The 19,302-nt window shown below is 44.0% G+C and overlaps 5 protein-coding genes across 8 annotated transcripts; 2 read left to right on the top strand and 3 right to left on the bottom strand.

Annotated features, from left to right (window-relative positions):
• Positions 1-2,358: 2,358 nt before the first annotated feature.
• On the bottom strand, positions 2,359-5,698 carry vac14 (vac14 homolog (S. cerevisiae)). Its single transcript, XM_070980511.1, has one exon. It carries the CDS (start codon positions 5,560-5,562, stop codon positions 3,196-3,198), a length of 2,367 nt encoding a protein of 788 aa, XP_070836612.1. The 5' UTR covers positions 5,563-5,698; the 3' UTR covers positions 2,359-3,195.
• Positions 5,699-5,745: 47 nt separating this feature from the next.
• On the top strand, positions 5,746-8,313 carry LOC139343104 (B-cell CLL/lymphoma 6 member B protein-like). Its single transcript, XM_070980512.1, has 4 exons — positions 5,746-6,189; positions 6,312-6,430; positions 6,797-6,902; positions 7,002-8,313. Exons 1-4 carry the CDS (start codon positions 5,913-5,915, stop codon positions 7,865-7,867), a joined length of 1,368 nt encoding a protein of 455 aa, XP_070836613.1. The 5' UTR covers positions 5,746-5,912; the 3' UTR covers positions 7,868-8,313.
• Positions 8,053-11,738, bottom strand: LOC139343106 (uncharacterized). Its single transcript, XM_070980514.1, has 4 exons — positions 11,327-11,738; positions 10,913-11,049; positions 10,699-10,804; positions 8,053-10,614 (listed from the first exon to the last, which is right to left on the bottom strand). The coding sequence occupies exons 1-4, from the start codon at positions 11,586-11,588 to the stop codon at positions 10,001-10,003; spliced, it is 1,119 nt and encodes a 372-aa protein (XP_070836615.1). The 5' UTR covers positions 11,589-11,738; the 3' UTR covers positions 8,053-10,000.
• Positions 11,739-13,844: 2,106 nt separating this feature from the next.
• LOC139343105 (zinc finger protein 674-like) lies at positions 13,845-15,978 on the bottom strand. The gene is made up of 4 exons (XM_070980513.1): positions 15,517-15,978; positions 15,288-15,375; positions 15,115-15,202; positions 13,845-14,981 (listed from the first exon to the last, which is right to left on the bottom strand). The coding sequence occupies exons 1-4, from the start codon at positions 15,813-15,815 to the stop codon at positions 14,293-14,295; spliced, it is 1,164 nt and encodes a 387-aa protein (XP_070836614.1). The 5' UTR covers positions 15,816-15,978; the 3' UTR covers positions 13,845-14,292.
• Positions 15,979-16,234: 256 nt separating this feature from the next.
• Positions 16,235-19,240, top strand: pgls (6-phosphogluconolactonase). Of its 4 annotated transcripts, none has more exons than XM_070980518.1 (6): positions 16,235-16,464; positions 16,718-17,008; positions 17,104-17,211; positions 17,334-17,435; positions 18,082-18,222; positions 18,603-19,240. In XM_070980518.1, exons 2-6 carry the CDS (start codon positions 16,745-16,747, stop codon positions 18,747-18,749), a joined length of 762 nt encoding a protein of 253 aa, XP_070836619.1. In that variant the 5' UTR covers positions 16,235-16,464; positions 16,718-16,744; the 3' UTR covers positions 18,750-19,240. The 4 variants fall into 4 exon arrangements, with proteins under 4 accessions (XP_070836619.1, XP_070836620.1, XP_070836617.1 ...); XM_070980519.1 differs by having other exon boundaries at positions 16,235-16,362; positions 16,738-17,008; XM_070980516.1 differs by having other exon boundaries at positions 16,235-16,362; positions 18,603-19,239.
• Positions 19,241-19,302: the final 62 nt, after the last annotated feature.

The following is a 19,302-nucleotide window of genomic DNA, read 5'->3' on the forward strand; positions in this document are numbered from 1 at the left end:
TAAACAGTTTTTGTTTTGTTTTTTAAATATCATCAGAGTTAATTCCTTTTCTGGTATAAAACACAAATGGTTAATTTGTGAGAGTTTTAAGAGCAAATAGCGGGCATTTCAAAGCAAGGTGTGCACACAGCAGCACGGTCATCCTGAAGCTTAAGTTGTTAAATTCAGAAGTATTTCACAGTAAGATGATCTTGTCTGTCATGTTATCCAGTATTTTGTTGTGGGGGTTAGTTTACTAGAATGAATGCTGCACCAAAAATAGGGCAAGTGTAACTAGAGATAGAAAGGAAATAGAAAACACTCTGTAAGTCAGTGATGCTTCAGTTCTTGCATAGAATACATTGTGTTATAACCCTTACATCTCACACACGCTATGCTAAGATTCATAGTCAGCTTTAAACCATGCAAGTAGGAAAGTTATTTGAGTGTGTACTGCATCTGTATCAATGTAGTCTCTTAGACTTTATCCTGTATATTGACATTACTTAAGATGTTTTACTGCCATGTTTAAGGATAATAAAGTCAGGTTTAATTGTATTTCTATGGTTACAGTCCCCTTAAAGCCTTCTAACATATCACATTACAGGTGAAGAGTCCAACAAAAGTAATGTGGTCTTGAATCTGTTCTGTGCAGAATTGTTGCCACCCTGAGCAATCCCTGACCAAATGACTGACCACTGATGGTAACAGTAAACAGACTCCACACACACACATAATATACACACTCCAGACAAGTGGCTCTGCGCGCAGTTACTGGGTAGATAACAGATATTCTTTTAAATATGCATTTCTTAATAATTTCCCCTGATGCAATTCAAAGTTATGGTTGAAACGCTGTTCTGGTTAAACTACAGTTTATTAAACTGAAAACAGTTTCTAAACAGTGGAGATTAGATTAATTGGGAAAAGACAGATGGATTGTTTTGCCGTGTGGGTTCACATGTCCACACGCATCTGTGTGTGCATGCAGGCAGCTCATTCGGAGGCAAACAGAAATAATGAGGAGCGTGACAGTCATTTTACTTCAGTGCACAGACTACAGAGCCCAGGGGGAGGAGCAGGGAGTCCTTGTGAAACTATGACACATTTTTCATCGCAAGATTGCTCAGGTTTTTAGGTCTAATTTTCAATTTCTAACATTTCGAGCCTTCTTTTTTTCTGGTACTTCTGTGGGGTTATTAAACTATTAAACTTAATCTACATTTGTGTGCAACACATTTAAATAGAATTAACTGAACAAATTTTCATTCAGCTTACCTTAAAGTCCGTGAATGCCTCCTTTATGGGATACACTCTGTGATTCATATGCAGGCCTGATCTGTGGCAGTTAGAGCAAACAGGCTCCAGATCAGCTACACAGAGGAGAAAGAGCCTTTCTCCGTGTGCTTTACATGTTTTATGTGGAAGTCCAAGGCTCTCTTTGAAGCAGAGAGGACAATCTTTAGTACCAGTCTGTATCCAGAACTGCTCCAAACAAGAATTACAAAAGCTAAGATCACAGCCAATGCAGCAGAGGACCACTGGACACAGGAAGACTTGCGCACACACAGCACAGCAGGACTCATCCACACCCTGACATGAGATGTCAACCTCCATCTGTGAAATTCAATGCTTCACTGATGAGTCTCCACCAGGCAGTGGAACGTTTATTCCCTCTGTGTGTACAGCATGTACCACGGGTGTGTAACTGCATATCGTACTGCAGAAGGGGAGCTCCTCTAGTTTCACCATAAATAACATGCGCACTGAAGGCACGTTTTGAGTTCAGCATCAAACCCCGTTAATAAAAAGTAGAAAGGAGATCAAAACACATTGTCACCCTGGCCAAGCATGGTGGAAAGAGATATACAAGCAATATAATGAGCTACTGATTTTGTGCAGTGAGCCCGAGAGCAGCACTGATCATTATTTCGTATCATTTTTCTGAAATGAAGGCAGGCAATCCTATGTCATCTAATTGTTAAAAACTTGTTTTATGCCCCTTTGAAAGTGCAGGTTTCAGTGTCTAACTGAAATGTTGAGACTTTTATTAAGTGAAGAGGACATCATCTTAAACGCAATTGTTATTACTCATTAGCTTCAACAGAGTTCTGCCTGTATGAAAAGCTCAAAATCACAATACAAACCTCTAGTTAACATTTACAAATTTCAGAGGTAAAGCTTATTTAATAATGGACACTTGGGGCTTAATGTAGTGAGCCTATTTAGATTAACAAATCAACAATATCGACATGCCCATTTTCAAAAGATTTTTTATAGGTTATGCAGGATGTAACACAGGACTAACACTTCTGTGGTTTTCTTCAAGTCTTCCCCTCATGTTGATATATGGATATGGAAAAAATATGTTTTTAATCACATGGTCCACTTTATTGATTTTCACACAGGACTGACAAAAGTGTGAAGAACAAACAGACACTGTGCATTGAGATATACATATTATGCGAAGAATATATAAGAAAAAATAGAATTAAAAGCTGGAGGTGGGTGAGGTGAAGCTCCTGATCGGCTGGAATAACAAAGATATGGAGGTGGAACAAGAACACAGGCCAGAGGTCAGTCATCCATGACTTCCAAAGTTGGGTCAATACTCTTCATGTGAGACTTCTTTTCTGGCTGCCACGAGATTAAGGCAACCCTGAACGCATGCTGTACTCATGCTGCTCAACAGGAAACACCATGAACATACTGTGGTTCACATGGACGTTAAAAGTGTGCTATTTAACACTGAAATGCATATCAGATTTACTTTAAACACTGAACATCTCATTTGGCCAGAACAAATCTCAGCTGCTGACAGGGCTTGAAGCAAACTCGCGATATGGCCATATCATCACAATTTCTGACACATGAGATTTTATGTACATTCTTCAAATCCTCACACAGAGTAGTAACTTTGATTTGCCTGTGTATAGTCTGACATGTATTAAACTGGTTTTCTTTCTAAAATGTGTTCCTTCTTATGTTACATAACATTCTCATTATTAGTAAAGAAATGTACAAACGTAACAGTTATATTTTTACAATGTATTACCAGTGCTTCTAAGACAGTCTTTAAATCATACTTACTTAACATGTTTTGGATTCAATAGCATCTTAATAATCTTTTCCAGTACAACAATATATATTGTTTTTGTCCTTAACATTTTTCTCTCGCTTTCCTCTGGGGCCTGAGGTTACCATGGCACAGGGACTTCACATCAGCTTCCTGTCAGGGTGATCAGAGGCACGTCCAGAGCGTTGGTGTCGGACCTCCAGGTGTTTGCTCTGAACGCGGTCAAAATGCTGGAGCAGCTCATTGTAATCCACCTGAGTATGAGAGGCACGTTTGGAGACCACTTGCTGTTTGGAGTCCATATACTTGGATTCATCCACAGTTCTCATGAGCTCTGGGTTGGGGACACACCGCAAGCGGTGGGAGAGCAGCTGGAAGGCCTGGCTCTGTGGCAGCAGCATCAGCAGGCCATACAGTGCCTTTATCAGGTAAGGGTTGTTCTCCACGTCGAGGAGCTGCAGGCGCAGGTAGGTGAAAATGGGGCTTTCAATGAGCTGTACCAGCTTGTCAACCTCCATCAGGAAGTCTACCGTCACCTCCAGATCTCCAAACTTCTGGATGAGATCATAGGCGTGTTTGTAGTTCTGCGTGAGGAAACAGAGCGACACAGTGGCAACGGGGTTGTGGCACCAGGAACGATACAGGCAGCAAAACAAAGCACAGCTCTCCTGAGTGTGCAGGTCCTTCAGCTGGTTGCGTAACTGGAAGAGCTCAGCCGAAGTGAGCAAGATGGTGTTGAGTGTCTGAACCATGGTGGAGGCAAATTTGAGGTCCTCCTCCTTCAGCAAGATGTCAGCCATGGAATGGAAGATGTTCTCTGCATGAAGCAACAAACAGAGCTGCCTAATGATGAAGGCTCCTCTGTTTTCCAGAAGCTTCCTCTCCAGACTGAAGCGTTTCAGCAGGTTGATCATGAACTTGTAAAAATAGGAGTTCATACTGGGAGTGGAGGGGGATGAGTCTACTGCTTTGGACCCTGTGCTGGGCTGCTGCCCTGGCTTGGCACTCTCTGGGACCTTGAGCACCAGTTTGTTGTCAGCGCTGTCGCAGGAGCCTACTTGGTCTGTCTGGCCAGCCGGAGATGATGCGATCTCAGCTAGCACCTCTAGATCTTTCAGTATCACCTCATCGGACTCATCCGACAGTGTTTTCAGGAGCATGGGAAACAGGCTGTCTGTGTGGTGGAACATTTTGCGTGGAGTCTTGATGTAGAGGTGGTAGACCCATTTGAGCACAGCTATGCGGGTCATCATGCCAGTGGAAGAGTCGTGGAGGTGTCGGTCCAAGACCTGAACAATGCCATCCAGGTCCAGGGTTACCTGAGGCCGGTCAGCGCCTGCTGGAGCAAAGAAGCTGATATTACTGAAACCAACAGATTCTTGTGATGCATTCAGCATGTCATTGCTGTCTGCCTCCTTCTTAGGCTGGCCGTCTTCCCTGGATGGCGACCCTGTGCTTCTCTCCTCATCCTCATCCTCATCATCCTCCGGCGTCACCAGCTTCATCAGACTGTGATTACAGGCACTCGCTGCTTCTTTGGTATTCTTCTTCCTGTCATCATAGGAGAGGCAGGGTAGCACTGCAGTTAGGATACCAGAAGAGTAAGGGAGCATTACTCTGCCTGCAAGCTGGATGAACTCTCTCATCCAGGTCATAGCCGTCAGCTGGATCAGGTCGTTTGTGAGCTTTGCTTCGTCTGCTGCCTGGCAGTGGATGACAAGGATGTTGGCCATCTCGGCAAATTTCACGCTGGAGGGTGTTTTCTTAATCTCTTTCAGAAACTCTCCCAGCACCACCTCACAAGTCCGACGGATCTCCTTGCTGTTGTCTCCCAGGATCTGGAAGAGCCCATCCAGGATCTCAGGGAGGTAGTCTAACAGGTTTATGTCTGGCACAGACTCCAAAACGTGGATCCAGGAAATGATGAACTGCCGAGCATACTGATTATTGGAGTAGATTCTCTCTCTGAGCAGAGGGACAAATGCCACCAAGTCAAACTTGTTACTTTCTGTCACAATGTCCTTCAGCAATCTGTCCAGGAGTTCAGATCCGCTTTTCACATTGGGGTCTGGGTCTGCTGCAAGCTTGCTGAGCCCATCAAAAAGCAGGTTGAAGTGGGGCAGCACTGCTCCTCTTGCCACCTTAACTATATTATAGAGGGCCTCACAGGCGTAGTAGCGCAGGCGACTGTCCGAGTCATTAAAACATGTGAGTACAGGCTCAATAAGCTCCTTCAGATACAGACCTGAGTCCTTGCCGAGGGCGATGGAGCAAGCTGCCAGTCCAATAAGACCCCCCTTTCGGCTGTGAGGGTGCTGGGAAAGCGCAAACTCCGAGGCCAGGATCTGGATCACATGTCTGATTTGAGTGGAGTTATTCTGAGCCACAAACTCCCGCACCAATTTCTCAATCTCCAGAGCTGCGACTTTCCTCTTCTCGTACAGCTTATCATTCAGAGCCCGGACAATATTGGGCGTCAGAGGCGAAAAGTCCTTCTCCGGGTTCATGTTCGCAGCTGCGATTAGACCGAATTCTTTCTATCGAAATTTACGTTGTTTCGCGAGAAATCAGCCTGCATTTACGACCATTTATTAGAGAAAAATACATCAGTTATATCCGCAAATCAGGAAGTCCTGTAATACAACGCAGCTGACCGGTTGCATCCGCCGGAAATACGTCACAGTTGCTACATTTATTTAGGTCCCGCATTACGAGTACCGTTAGTTCAAATTAGCATCATTAGCTGCATATGCAGCTCATGTGCGCGTCATTTTTAGACTAACAGATTTGCCCTTTTAAATTTAGTCGTACTTTTGTCATTTGCTGGTGAAGAGGGTTTTTACAGCCGACATCGGTGATGGCGAGCCGCCTCCCCTTGCACTCACAGCTCTCCTCCATCATGGAGACGATGGCCAGGTCTGTCCTGACTCAGGTCTGCAAGCTGGTGGACGAAGAGTCAAATGAGCTCCGGTTGGAGTTGTCTCGGCTCTTGGATGCTAATTCAACCCTGTCAGAGAAAGTTAAGAGTCTGGAGTGCGAGCTAACGTTTGCGAGAAGCGGCGCCGCCAAGTTGTGTAAAAGTTATGACAGCGTCGGTGTTCAGACTGTCTGCTCCGGAGAAGGAGATGCTCATGGTAACTTCTTTTTGTTTCACTGCAACAGTAGCTCAGACGATTCGAACAGAAAACATCAGCATTACATCTGTGTTGACTGGTGTGTTTTCCCTTTTTACTCTTCATGTTCGACTGTTCCTCAGTGTCTGGACCTCCCACCATCGAGGGGATCTTTGGAAAAGACTGGTGCATGAATCTGTGGAAAGACAGAGACCCATACAGCCTGGACAGAGTCACAGACTCACCACAGTTCTCTGACAAAGTAAGATCGGGGTCTACAGAGGTATTACATGCTGATACCCATAAAAAGGGGCTTAAAAGCAGGTTTAAATATGAAGGATACAAAATTTGCAACATTTACAAAAGATGCAAGGAGCCAAACACTTCAGACATGCTGTATTTAATTTCCAGAGCTGTAATGGGAGAGACGCACCACATTTGAGAAGCTGTAACAAGGTTTTGCATTTTTTTCCTTGATGATTGAAATATGAAACTTGCTTCAGATCAGTCTTCCACAGATCAATTACCTGACTACTCCTTTCAGCTGAAGTCTGGCAAAGTGTTGCTGTCACAGAAAAGTCGCTCTGTTGCACTTACGTTTAACTTTAGGACTTGTTCTGTTTTGCAGTCTGTAGCGACGCTGCCTGACCAAATTACTGTGACTGAGATCAAAGATGAGGATTGTATGGAGGACGCTGGCAGCAGCTGCCAGCAGGACACGCTTGATGCAGAAGGTAAGAGAGGGAAGGAGCATTGACAGGAAGGAATATACGCTGCAGATTTAGCAGCTTTTTGATGGTGGTCATCTTTGACTTTGTATTTTGATGCAACAGAACACAAAGACAGCATGGCTGAGGAACCAGAGCGACTGCTGGCTGGTTATACGACAGATGGCAGCACTTGCAGCTTGTTGTTTGATCAGGATGGAGAAGAGGTTGTGTCTGCAGGCGGTACTGAAGAACCATCCACAGATCTGATATCCATCGAAGACACAGAGGGGGCCTTCAGCACTCACATCATTCCAATTGAAGAGGAAGAGGAGGATGATGATGATGTACAGTTTGTTAAAGAAAGTAAGGAGTCAACAATGAAGGCTGCAGGTGGGCCCAGTCACAACAAGCAGCAAACATTACCGTCTGACACCTCTGAAAACAGCTCCGCTCTGGAAGAGTCCCATGACGGCTGTGATATGCTTCATGTCGAAACCACCGGAGATCCAAACGAAGACAAATTCACATGTCGAATATGTAGCAGGACATTCTTCCACAAGGGCACTCTAACACACCACATGAAGTCACACAAATCAAACTTTTGCAGTATTTGTAAGCAGCATTTCCATCACAGGAACAAGTTAAAGTCACACACCTGCGTGCCTCCGGTTCCCTCTCAGAGAGTCACGAAGTCGTGCGAGCTGTGCGGGAAGACCTTTGCAAACCCATCAGCTCTGAGGATTCACTTTGTTGTCCACACAGGAGAGAAACCCTTCAGGTGCAACTTATGTGGGAAGCGGTTCACCCAGAAAGGCAATCTGAAATGTCACCTACGTATCCACACTGGAGAGAAACCTTTCTGCTGTGGCAAATGTGGGAAGACCTTCACACAAAAGGTCAACCTCAACCATCATTTAATGGCGCACAGAAATCGCGAGGTTGTAGCAGAAAAGCCTGTAGCTATGAGGCAAAAAAAACTTAATGGCTGAAACTTGTGATGATGATGATGATGATGGTGGCACGAGGTCAGTAGCAGTGTTACCTGAATGCATCACGTACTACTTCCCACATTAGTGTAAGGGCAGTTAATGTTTGTAATGGCTTGTGTATCGTGCTTAAAAATTCAGAACTGTGGGGCAAAATGGTCTGTTTTTGTCAGTTGTTTTTATTTTTTCCATATTTTTCCCTTTATTTGATAGTGCAGCTGGAGAGAGAGACAGGGAAGGGGGAAGAGAATGGGGATGACATGCAGCAAAGACCTCTGGGTTGGAATGAAACCCAGGCCGCTGCATTCAGGACGCTCTACCAGGTGAGCTATCGGGACGTGCCATCAGTTGTTTTTCTTGAAACAGTTGGCACCACAGTGTTCTTGTTCTGTCTTTACAATATAACACAGTCATGAATGTTCACTTGTTCATTAAAAGTTTATTTTATAGAGCTCTCCTTCTAAAGTATCAATTACTTTGTCTAATCTAAACTCAGGTTGCCTTGAACTTGAAGAATCAGCTCAATCAGTGGAGTCTTGACGCATTCAACACTGACAATCTGAACAATGCACATCTGATGGGGCTTTGTAAGGGACATGCAGGTGTGCGTGAAAGGGGATAAATCAACAGCACAAGGAAGGAATGATTCCTTGGGAAGGAATGATTCTCTCAGTTGGGTCAGTAGGCTGTTAAGGGGAATCATATTACACGCAAAGTAGGTACTTAGCACAGATAATTGCTCTGCTTAGGTGTGCTGACAGTTCAGTACAAAATAAAAAAAATATGATTTATTGAATAAAAACATTAAGAAAAAAAAAGTTTGCCTTGAGTGCACACCAACAACACAATTGGTCTTCTATAAGTACAATTTATAACAGCAACAACTCCTCACCCATTTAGATATTATGTGACACACACACGTCAACAGGCTTTCAAAGAAATGGACTTACCCACATTCTGTCCAGCTAAATGCTAAGAAACGAGGCATGACATGGGAAATATTAAGCAGCGGTGAGACCGGCGCAATGAAGCAAACAGAGCCAGTTATTTTACTTCTACTTTGTAATGAAGAGGTAGTTTGGAAGATTTCTGCTACATGTGTGCAAACAATGGAGCACTTGCCGAAAGTCATTATTTTGGCATTATTTGACAAGCCGTCTGTGGTCTGAAATATGACGCTGAGGTATGTACAACATGTTACAACCATATGACAACATGCAATGAACAAAGTGGAAGTATCTTCGTCATAGTTCCGATGAGCAACTTGCATTAAATGCAGCAAACGTGTGTCATCTGATTTATGACAATTACCAATTGGAAAGTGAATAATAAGCAAATCAAATTAACCCAATTCCACCCACTCAAACAGTACACTAGACAGGACAGATTTTCTCCCCCTTGTTTGGCTGCTGCAGCATTTCTCTTCACATTATAGCAAAAAAACACAACAAACAAACAAAGATTGCACAGCAGCACTCTTAACCATATGGGCTATAAAATTTGCTTTTCTTTGATATATAGATGGAGTATTTGAAATGTACATTTTCAACCACATTTGAGGTTCGCGTCAACATTTTGGCACATTGAGCCACTATGAGTCATTCAGGGAGCATTTTATTAGAAGTAGCACCTCTGGGGCCTCATTTATAAACACGTTCATAGATTTATCCCTTGAAATGTTTGTAACATTTGCGCCTGTGAGCTTCAAATCAACTTAAATTGACAGCACCTGCCTAAAGCCAGCACACATGGACGTTTAGTCAGGAATAGGCATGGACCAAAAGAGAAAAGCAAACATCGAGGAGGATGAGGTCACAGCGATGGTAGAGGGGGGTAAAGTCAGGCAATGCATGAGAAGAATTCAACATGAAAGCATTAATTGATGCAAAGTGTCCAAAAAAAAGTGTAGGTCTGCTGCTTCCTCACACCTTTAATTGATAATTCCTATCAAATTATTCATAATACCCCTCCACCACCGGCAGACAATCACTTAAATCAAGATCATTTCCACATCCAGGTAAGCTTTTCTAAATAACTACATTTCTGCTTAAGTCATACTTAAATTCAAAAGTGATTTATAAATGAGGCCCCTGATCAGAGTTAACCGTCTTCCCGGTGACCGTGTGGTTTGATGAGTCAATTGAAACACTGGTGGTGATTTAAACCATACTTGTACGCGTAACATTTCCCACAGTCCACACAGCTGTAAGGCTTTTCACCGGTGTGTGTTCGAAGGTGTATGTTCAGAGAGCTTTTCTGGGAAAAGCTTTTGCCACAGTCTGGACAGCTGTAAGGCTTCTCCCCGGAGTGCACGCGCTGGTGCAGCTTCAGGTACGTTTTCTGCGCGAACCTCTTCCCACAGACGGAGCAGCTGAAAGGCTTCTCGCCGGAGTGTCGCCTGATGTGGACTTTTAAACTGCTCAGATAGTTGAATATTTTCCCACAGAATAAGCACTCAAACCGTTTTGTCGGCTTCACTGGTTTTGGCTGAGCGGTGGCTTCTTTGGTTGTGTTCGTGTGGATATTGGTCGTGTAGTCAGAGTATTCGGCAGATGCTGAAGAAGGGTTTGTGTTGTCAACCAGACTGCTCATCGTTGCGTCATCGATTAACTTGTCCATGATGGTTGGCTGTGCGCGTAGCTGTGTCTGACTCTCAGCGGGCATGGCGAAGTTGTTCAGTTCCCCTGAATGAAGCTGCAGCTCATCGACAGACCTGTGAAGCATGCTGTCCTCCTCAAAAATCCCTACAACTGTTAAATGAGAACAAATGCAGTTAAAAAACAAAAACTTTAAGATAATAATGATCTGGCCTTGTTTCGTTGATCCAAACTTACCTTTTCTGTTATTTGTGAGCCTCATCTGTTGACCGATGGGATGATCATCATATATCTCCTCCTTGACAAAGATGAGCTCAGGTTCCCTCTCCAATAAGTCCATCGCCTGCCAACAAGACAAGTGACAAAGAGCTTTGAAAACAAAGATCACTCAGTCACCTCATTTGGGAAATGACTGCGCTGGAAACAATAAAAGCAGCTATGCTTCAGTGACCTGTGCTCCCATGCTCGTCATAGCAGCAGCCTCCACTGTGTCTTTTCTCTGAGATGGGAGTTTCTCCTCTCTCCACAGATCCATGCACCAGTCCTTTCCAAAAACTCCATCGATGGCTGGAGCAGGCTGCTGCTGTTCTGGAAGAAGAAGCAGCAGGCATGAAATTGTGACCTCCTGTCGACGGTAATCACAGGGGAAATATACACCAAGATCAAATGTAACTTACAACAGCATTAATGTTTTTTAAGGACTGAGTGTGGAGAGCTGACGATGCAGGTCTGCACTTCTGGGCATAGCTGAGTTATGGTGGCTGTAAGCTAACTAACCTGCTATAACACTGACAACGGTGAACCGTTACGTTACGCAGGATAAAGCCCGCAGCTTAAATATTTCCACACGTCTGACCATGCTGACCTGTAGGGTGTTGGCGGCTGACACTGTTGACATGGGCAGGAAAGGTGTGAGCCTCCCTCGCTGCTCTCAGCTGGACCTCCAGCGAGTAGCACTTCTTCTTCAGCGCCTCATTCTCCGTCTTGTGCAGCGACATCTCGGTGTGAAGGACGGAGGAGCATTCATCAGCCAGGTTGCTTATTTCAATCAAAGCCACCTTCGTTAGCTTGTCCAGGATGGCGGCTAACTGCGTCCGAAAACTTCGGTTTGTGGTGTCGCACATCATCTCGACAGGGAGGCTGAATATTTTGAAAATTTTGGCAAGATTCCCAGCGTACCGACGCTGCCTTTTACTCAAATGTGCAATATAGCTGTGCCGCAAGGGATTATGGGAAAACTATAGGCGAGCGTACCTAAAACGGCGCGAGGACTATCTGTCTCGCAGACCACACGAAACACCCACTTTCCTTCACGACACACCCACGTAACTGCACAAAACACCCATTTTACCACATGACACACCCACTAACCCTGACTCAAAATGCTCTAAATAGAGTAGACACCCGTCTCAGACCTTGACCTTGGCCTTGACCATCAAGCAGCAATAAGCCGGGAGTCAAAGGTTGATGTTAACCTAGGAAACGTGCGTTCATAGATAACGTTTAACCGACTTAAAACAGACTGTTCTATTTGAGTTCAATACAAATTGGCTATATTAGCATTGGAAACTGTTTACATCACCAAAGCTGCGTGAGATAAATCCAAAGCACGCACATAAGCAGAGTTACTCATGTTTGCCTGTCCTAGCCAAGTCCCATGCTAGTCCACAGTGTCCCAGTCTAGTGTGAATAACTGCATGCCTTCTCTGTCTGCCTAAATAACAATGTTGTGTTTTTATGCTATTTTTGCATATAATAGTCATTCACTCTTTCTGCCACACAGCTGTCGTGTTTTTCTTGGTAGTTGATTTATACACAGACGTCTCACACATTTATGTCTTTCTTCAGTGCCTTTTCAGCTGCCCTTTTCCCTTCCGGCACCCAAAGGAAACCCCCTGAGCCTTCAGCCTGCTCAGTCTAATATGCCAGAACCCACAGCTCCACCACGGGGTCTGGCCAGGTCCCTGACTTGCCCTCCCTGAGGGTCATCTGAACTGGAGCCAAGTACAGTCATGTGTTCTATGTTTTCTCAGATACTGAAGTCTATTTCTGCAGTGGGTAAAATCTTGAAAATGAAACACTCTCTTCCTTTTTGCTCCTCCTGTCTCCCATGCAAGCCATCAGTGATCAATGAGCATCCCCGGCCCCAATCTGTATTATCCATTGCATGTCATATACATTGTCAATATCAAGAAAATTACCACTCTCTTTATTTATCAAGAGTCAAGGAAAAACACAGAATCCATTGTGTTTCTTCCTCTTTAAAACTTTGTACTGGAGTAATCCAAACCTCATTCTCCAGTTTGGCCTCCGCTCTTTCCATTATTTTACACAACACTGCTGTTTGTGCAATCGGCCTGACTCTGCCTGCAAGGCAGCTTCTCCTCAGTTTGCTAATAGCTCAAGATATCTTGTCCCGGAATTGCAACTGTCACGCTTTCTTTATAGCACTGCACACTCCACTAATAAATACAGATGAACTGCATGAAACTGCACCTGTTCTAATATCAAACTTAGTTAGTCTGCCATCATTTAATATACCAACCCCGGTCTATCCATACATTCATCTGCAATGTTCCCATCATCTTTCATTCTGCTGCCCTTAAGGGGGTTGTAGGCATTTGATGTCACCTACCCAAATTACTGCTGTCCCTATTTGTCCCATCACCTCCTCCAAATCCCTGCTAATTTGCAACCAAGGATTACAGAAATTCAAGCTGTTCACTCAGTTGTGCTTCTTCCATACACTTACCACCACACACTCAGCAGACATAAGTTTCACCCTCGGGCGCTGCACTCAGATCTTACAAATGTTGCACAGCCTCCTCTGTTTATTTCTTTTTTGATGATGCTCTCAAACCCTGGAACAACAACGTCTAATCATGGCTTTAACTATGTTTCCTGAATGCACTATACCTCTAGTTTATCTTTGGATACCTCCACGAACCTTTAAAAAATCCTGCCCATTTGCAAACAAACTTTTTGTGCTCCATTGCAAGATATAAAACCTCTGCAGCATAATTTCCTTTCTCTTATTCTGCATCTCTCATGCATTTGCAGCTTCTCCCTATATTTGTAATGACCCTTCCTGCTAGACATCATTTAGAGTCACGAGTGTTCAGTGCCCTCCAGTGGTCACAGTCAGGAACTGCAACATATAATTTAACGCAGTTCATTCAAGTTTAAGAGATAAAATCAAGTTTTATTATCAGGCATATATCAAACACAGTACGACGTGTAGTTAAATTCTTGTGGTAGATTTCTCTTTTGTCTCACAGTGCTCCTACTGAGGACGAAGCCTTGTTGACTCCTGACTAGCTCCACTGCAGTATTGTGCTCAATTGCACTTTTGTTACGTTGGCTAATGATTCTCCCACACAAATACAGGCAAAATGTATTTATTTAGTATTGACAACTATTTAAAAAACAAGGTTTTTTGATTGCATTATGATGCAGCCATTTGCAAACCGTGTCTACCAACAGTTCTGTGAAGTCTTCCTGAGCCCAAGTTGTAATATCCTAATATCAAAAAGGATCAGCAAGTTATCACATTGTTTTGTTTTACAAAGCGTCCCAATCACTTTGGCATCAGGGTTGAATTTGTGTGTATTTTTTTTACTGTAGCGGAAAATCAAGTGTGGACAGTTTGGAAAGGGACTGGCTGAAAGATGTATGAAGGGTAGGCAGCAGATAACACATACAGTACCATGACATATATTTTCATTTGAAGTTGAAGCCGGTAACACACAATCTGGAGCAAAGATAACTTTATTATGCACAAAATATTTCAATCAATCACACATTAGGAGAAATTACATTTGGCTGTCTGCTTTAAGTGGTTCCATTGATGAATGTCCCACTAAATGTCGGCGCATTAGATTCACTACCATACATGTTCAGGCTAGGATCTAGATGTACCGCGAGGTGTTTCTTCAGATTGCAGTTCTTTGTAAAACCTTTGCCACATTTGATGCAAACAAAAGGTTTTTCTCCTGTGTGTGTGCGCTGATGCATATCAAGAGTGCATTTCTGAATAAAGCCCTTTCCACAAATAGGACAGCGGTATGGCTTCTCCCCAGTGTGTGTGCGCTGGTGTGTATACAGATGCCCTTTCTGTGCATATCTCTTTCCGCAGAGTGTGCATCTGAACGGTTTCTCTCCCGTGTGACTTCTCTGGTGGATTTCGAGCTGGCTAAAGCATCTGAAGCTCTTGCCGCACTGCAAGCAGCCGAACCTCTTAGCGGTCGAGTTCCTCAAGTTGTGAAGCTTCATATTCCTGAGCACATTTAAGCTTTGGGAGGCAACATTTTGACCCAAGCTTTTGCCAGCCTCTAGGTTTGTATGTGTGGGTGTGAACTGTGGATTCCACTGCGTCTCCCTCCTCCCCGCTCCAGTGAGAGACGACTGGGTGCTCAGGATCACAAAGCTGTCAGGAAACAGAGGCTGCTGATGTTCTACGACTGGTTTCGGACGCTGCATCGCTTCTGGACTCTTCTGTGTGTCTGCGACTGCTTCTCTTCCTGTTGACAGCATATGAGCATATTAACATGTAAATTTAAGGTCACTCAAGGTCCGTGAAATGATACTGAAAAGCTATCAAGTCAGATGCCATCCATTTTAATCTTCGCAACCAAACTTTCATTTAACACTCACTTGTCCTATCTTGCTCAGCGTTGTCCAACTCTGACGGCTCTTCTTTAACAACTATCAATTCAGGCTGCTCTTTTGGTGGATTTGGGAGCTAATGAGAGAACAGCATGTGAACTTGCTCCAAATAAGGAACACAGTACAATATTATGATATTTAATAATCAGTGTGGGACTCACTTCAGCTGCGGCATGCTCTTCACCTTGATGCAAAGTGCTCCTCTCAGCCTGAAGAGTGGAGGAAGTTATGCTTTCCCACGGGCTCTCACTAGGATGCAATAAACTTAGATTAAATACACCAGGCAGGGTGCAGCTGACAGCAAAGGTCATGATGGAGACAGATTTATGGTGTCAGCACCACACAGGCACGCTGTCTACCTACAGGATACACCGGAATCACCAAGCCTACCTTTTTATGGCAGGTCTTGTCCTGTCGGTCTCCAGCACTCCGTCCTCTGGACCGTCCCTCACCACTGAGCATGCTGCTACTGCCGCGTCCTGCCTGCTCCCCTGTGCAATGTAAAGCAGTTTCTCCATCAGCTGCAGTTTCTCTGTGAGCGAGGCAATTTCGTTGCGCCCTCGAGTTATCTCTATTTTCAGCATCTTCGACTCGATCTCGACCAGTTTGCTTATTTCCATTACAGCTGTTTTGGATAACGCGTCCATGATGGAGACGAGCTGCGTCTGGAAAGAGAAGACTGTCGACATGGTTTTAAGGTTTCTGTCCGTATGCGAGACGCACACGGGCGAGTTGCTGCAAGCGAGTGGTCTGTACGTTCACTGTAAAATGAAGTTACAACGTATTACACGAGAAAGACTGCGTGTGCATGCCCAAAAGGTACGCGAGTGCCTCTTCAAAACTCAAGTAATTGGATGCAGTGCTGCCATCTAGCGGCTGGGAGTAAGTGTCGCAACTACAAAATCTATTCTTAATATTGACACAGCTTCCGTCGTTGACTTCAGCCTCTATCGATGTCGTGTGAGTGTTCTCTAAAACCCTTGAGGTTTTTGTTAATCGTCTGTTTTTCAATTTGTTGGTCGAAACACTACTTTTATGTCGTCGTACCTACTTAACCCGGGACTCTACTTACCAGAATGCAGTGCGGCCTAAGCACAGAATGCGATTGGCTGCTGGGAACTCGTTTCAGGAAGTTCTGCGTCGAATTACATTTGCCGACTGAAAATCCGCCACATGACAATCTGCTTATAAGATTCTCAGTTGGTAAAGAAACTTCTTTTGTCGGAAAGCTGTAAGGTTGGAGCTCAAATGTCCTGTTTGTTTAAGATGTCGAGAAATGAGAGTCGTTTCCGGCATATGTCTGACTCTGTCTAATGCAGTATCGTGCAGAAATAGCTGGTGTGTGTAGCGTTTGTTTCCAGTCCTCTCTTTGCACAGCCCCACTGTAATTACAGTTCAGTAATAAGATAGCTGTAGTATGTATTTAGTGGTGTAATACTATGTCAAAAATTGGGATTTGATATGCCAGCACGCATAGTTCACATGGAGCATATTTGGACATGCATCATGATGACTTGCAAAACGGTGTTGTAATTGACTTCCTCATGTATTGCTCAAAATCTGTTTGGTTTTTCTCCCTCTTCTCTGCCAGCAACTCCTGTATTCACTCAGCTGTGTCATGGCTGGCAGAAGAGTCGTGGCGTTCCCCTCCTCAGCCGAGCTTGGACCAGTTCTGGCCCGTCTGGTGACATCTCGGGCTGAGAAGGCCATCGTCTCTCATGGCAGGTTCACCCTGGGCCTGTCTGGAGGAAGTCTTGTGTCCATGCTCAGCAAAGAGCTGCTCGCCCTGCCAGGCCTGGACTGCAGCAAGTGGGTGGTTGGTTTCTGTGACGAGCGATTAGTTCCCTTTGATGATCCTGAAAGCACCTATGGGCTCTACAAGGTACCTGTTCATGAGTGTGCTTGTGTGCACATGCCTTGAATTTATTTGATTTCATTACACTATGATCAAATTATAACCCTTTGATTCTTTTCCAGACTCATTTGTTTTCCAAGGTCAACATCCCTGACAGTGGGATCTTAACCATTGACTCCTCTCTGCCAGTTAACGAGTGTGCTGAGGACTACACCCGCAAACTCAAGGAGGTGCAGCATCTGCGACTGTCCTGTGATCAGTTTTGGTTGTAAAGTCCCATTGGTGTGCTCTTTTAGATTGCAGTGTTTTCCAGAGTATTTACAGGATTATTTTGCTGATCTCAAACACACAGGCCTTCCCAGACAATGATTTCCCTGTGTTTGACTTGTTACTGCTGGGCATGGGGCCTGATGGACACACCTGTTCCCTCTTCCCTGAGCACCCTCTTCTGGAGGTGAGGGTCGTACTTTTGAACATGATTTATTTGTTTTATGTGTGTTAAATTCTTATGAAAAAGGATGAGTTCAGAAAGACACCACTGCTTTGATTTCCCAGCAAACACATCTCAGACTAAAGAGGAGTCACTCAGTCAGTCTTGATTTTGAACCATGTTGAACAAATATAGGAATGTCTATAAATTCACCGCCAATCATTGAATTACAAGGTTTTTCTGTAAATATTACCTCACAGTTACAGAAAGGTGTATTTTTTTTCCTGCAGTAAGCATACGAAACACATTATTTAATTTAATTCTGGCCGGCCTACTACTTGAGGTCTGGAGGCATCCTGGGATTTGCTCTTTGATGTAGTTCCTGATTTACTTTTCTGAAAGAACAATGTGTAATTTGTCTGTATTTTTAAAGACACTCCCTTCAGTATGTATAGATCATTGATAGGCTTTGATTTAAGCGCAACTTGGCCTCTGTGGTCTTCACTTTCATCCCTTTGCGCATGCCTGTAAGGCAGTCTGGCTCGTGTCATGTGATGTGTTTGTCAGTGACTGTATATGCTTTGGTTGTGGTTGCCACATCGCCTTTTTCTTGGTAACTGTATGCAGTACACATGATAGATGACTGTGTTTGGGTGTGCTCCATATTCAGGAAACCAAGAAGATTGTGGCCCCCATCAGCGACTCTCCCAAACCACCGCCACAGCGTGTAACTATGACTTTTCCAGTGGTGAACTCCGCACGCTGTGTGGCTTTTGTGTCAACAGGAGGAAGCAAAGCGCCAGTTTTGAAGGTAACATTTAGTGACCTTTACTGAACATGCATATATCAAATTTCAAATGCTATGCTGCTATTTCCATAACACAATAAATCGGCCTTGACTCGGTGCAAACACAGAACATATTCAAGAGGGGGCAGAGATCAAATAGAACAATTAAAAAAAAAAAGTAATTAACCAGAAGCTGCAGGTTAATTACAGTTAAAGCTGATGGATGGGCCATTAGAAACCATAGTGGAAGTAAAAATTGGACAAATTTCTGCATCTATTTAAGCTGACTAAACATTATTTATGAATCTGCACTTAAATGATCCACAGGCCCAGCAGAAATATGGTTCACACTGATTTACGTAGCATTGCTGTTGCATTGTAACACAGAGACCATTTTCTTGCAGGAAGTGCTGGAGGGTAGAGAGGGTCCAGCTTTCCCAGCGGCCCGTGTTGTCCCGACTAACGGCGAGCTGTTCTGGCTTGTTGATGACCCCGCAGCTGCCTCCTTAACCATCCAGGTAGAGAGGCCAGGCTCCGGGGCCAAACTGTAGGGCGTTCCATCTGCCCAGTAAAGACAGGAAGTCAGAACTGGTGGGAATGAAGAGACTGGAAAAATAGTGAAGTACATTCCTACTTTCTCATGAAAGTGCTGTTGGTTTATGTGGTGGGATAAAGAGATCGGATATTAGGATTCAAAGGAAAAAAAAACTAGTTGGTAAGTTGGTTAGTGTGTTTGTGTATGTGAGGTCTCGCTTTCTTTTAAAAAAAAAAAGCATTAAATAAAAGGTTTTCTTGGCTGTAAAGTTGAGGAAATTAGACTATTAAAACAAAGTTAGGTTTTTTCTGTTTTGCTTTGGTCCATTAACCTGACAGCCTCCTCATCAGCACACTGTATGCTCTTTATGCTCCTCAGCTCTGAGCTGCCTTCACCACCTTTGTAAAACATCACACCCAGTCACACCTTGACACTGGATATCAGCATTTCTTTAGCACTTACCCTTATTTCCACGCGGAAATAAAACAGAAAATGTTAATGAAACATTTGACTTTGGAGTTTTACTGTGCATTCATGGTCATAAGTCCATCCCCTTTAAGAACGCAGCG

This window comes from Chaetodon trifascialis, chromosome 15 (genome assembly GCF_039877785.1).
Source record: "Chaetodon trifascialis isolate fChaTrf1 chromosome 15, fChaTrf1.hap1, whole genome shotgun sequence".
NCBI classification, from domain to species: domain Eukaryota; kingdom Metazoa; phylum Chordata; class Actinopteri; order Chaetodontiformes; family Chaetodontidae; genus Chaetodon; species Chaetodon trifascialis.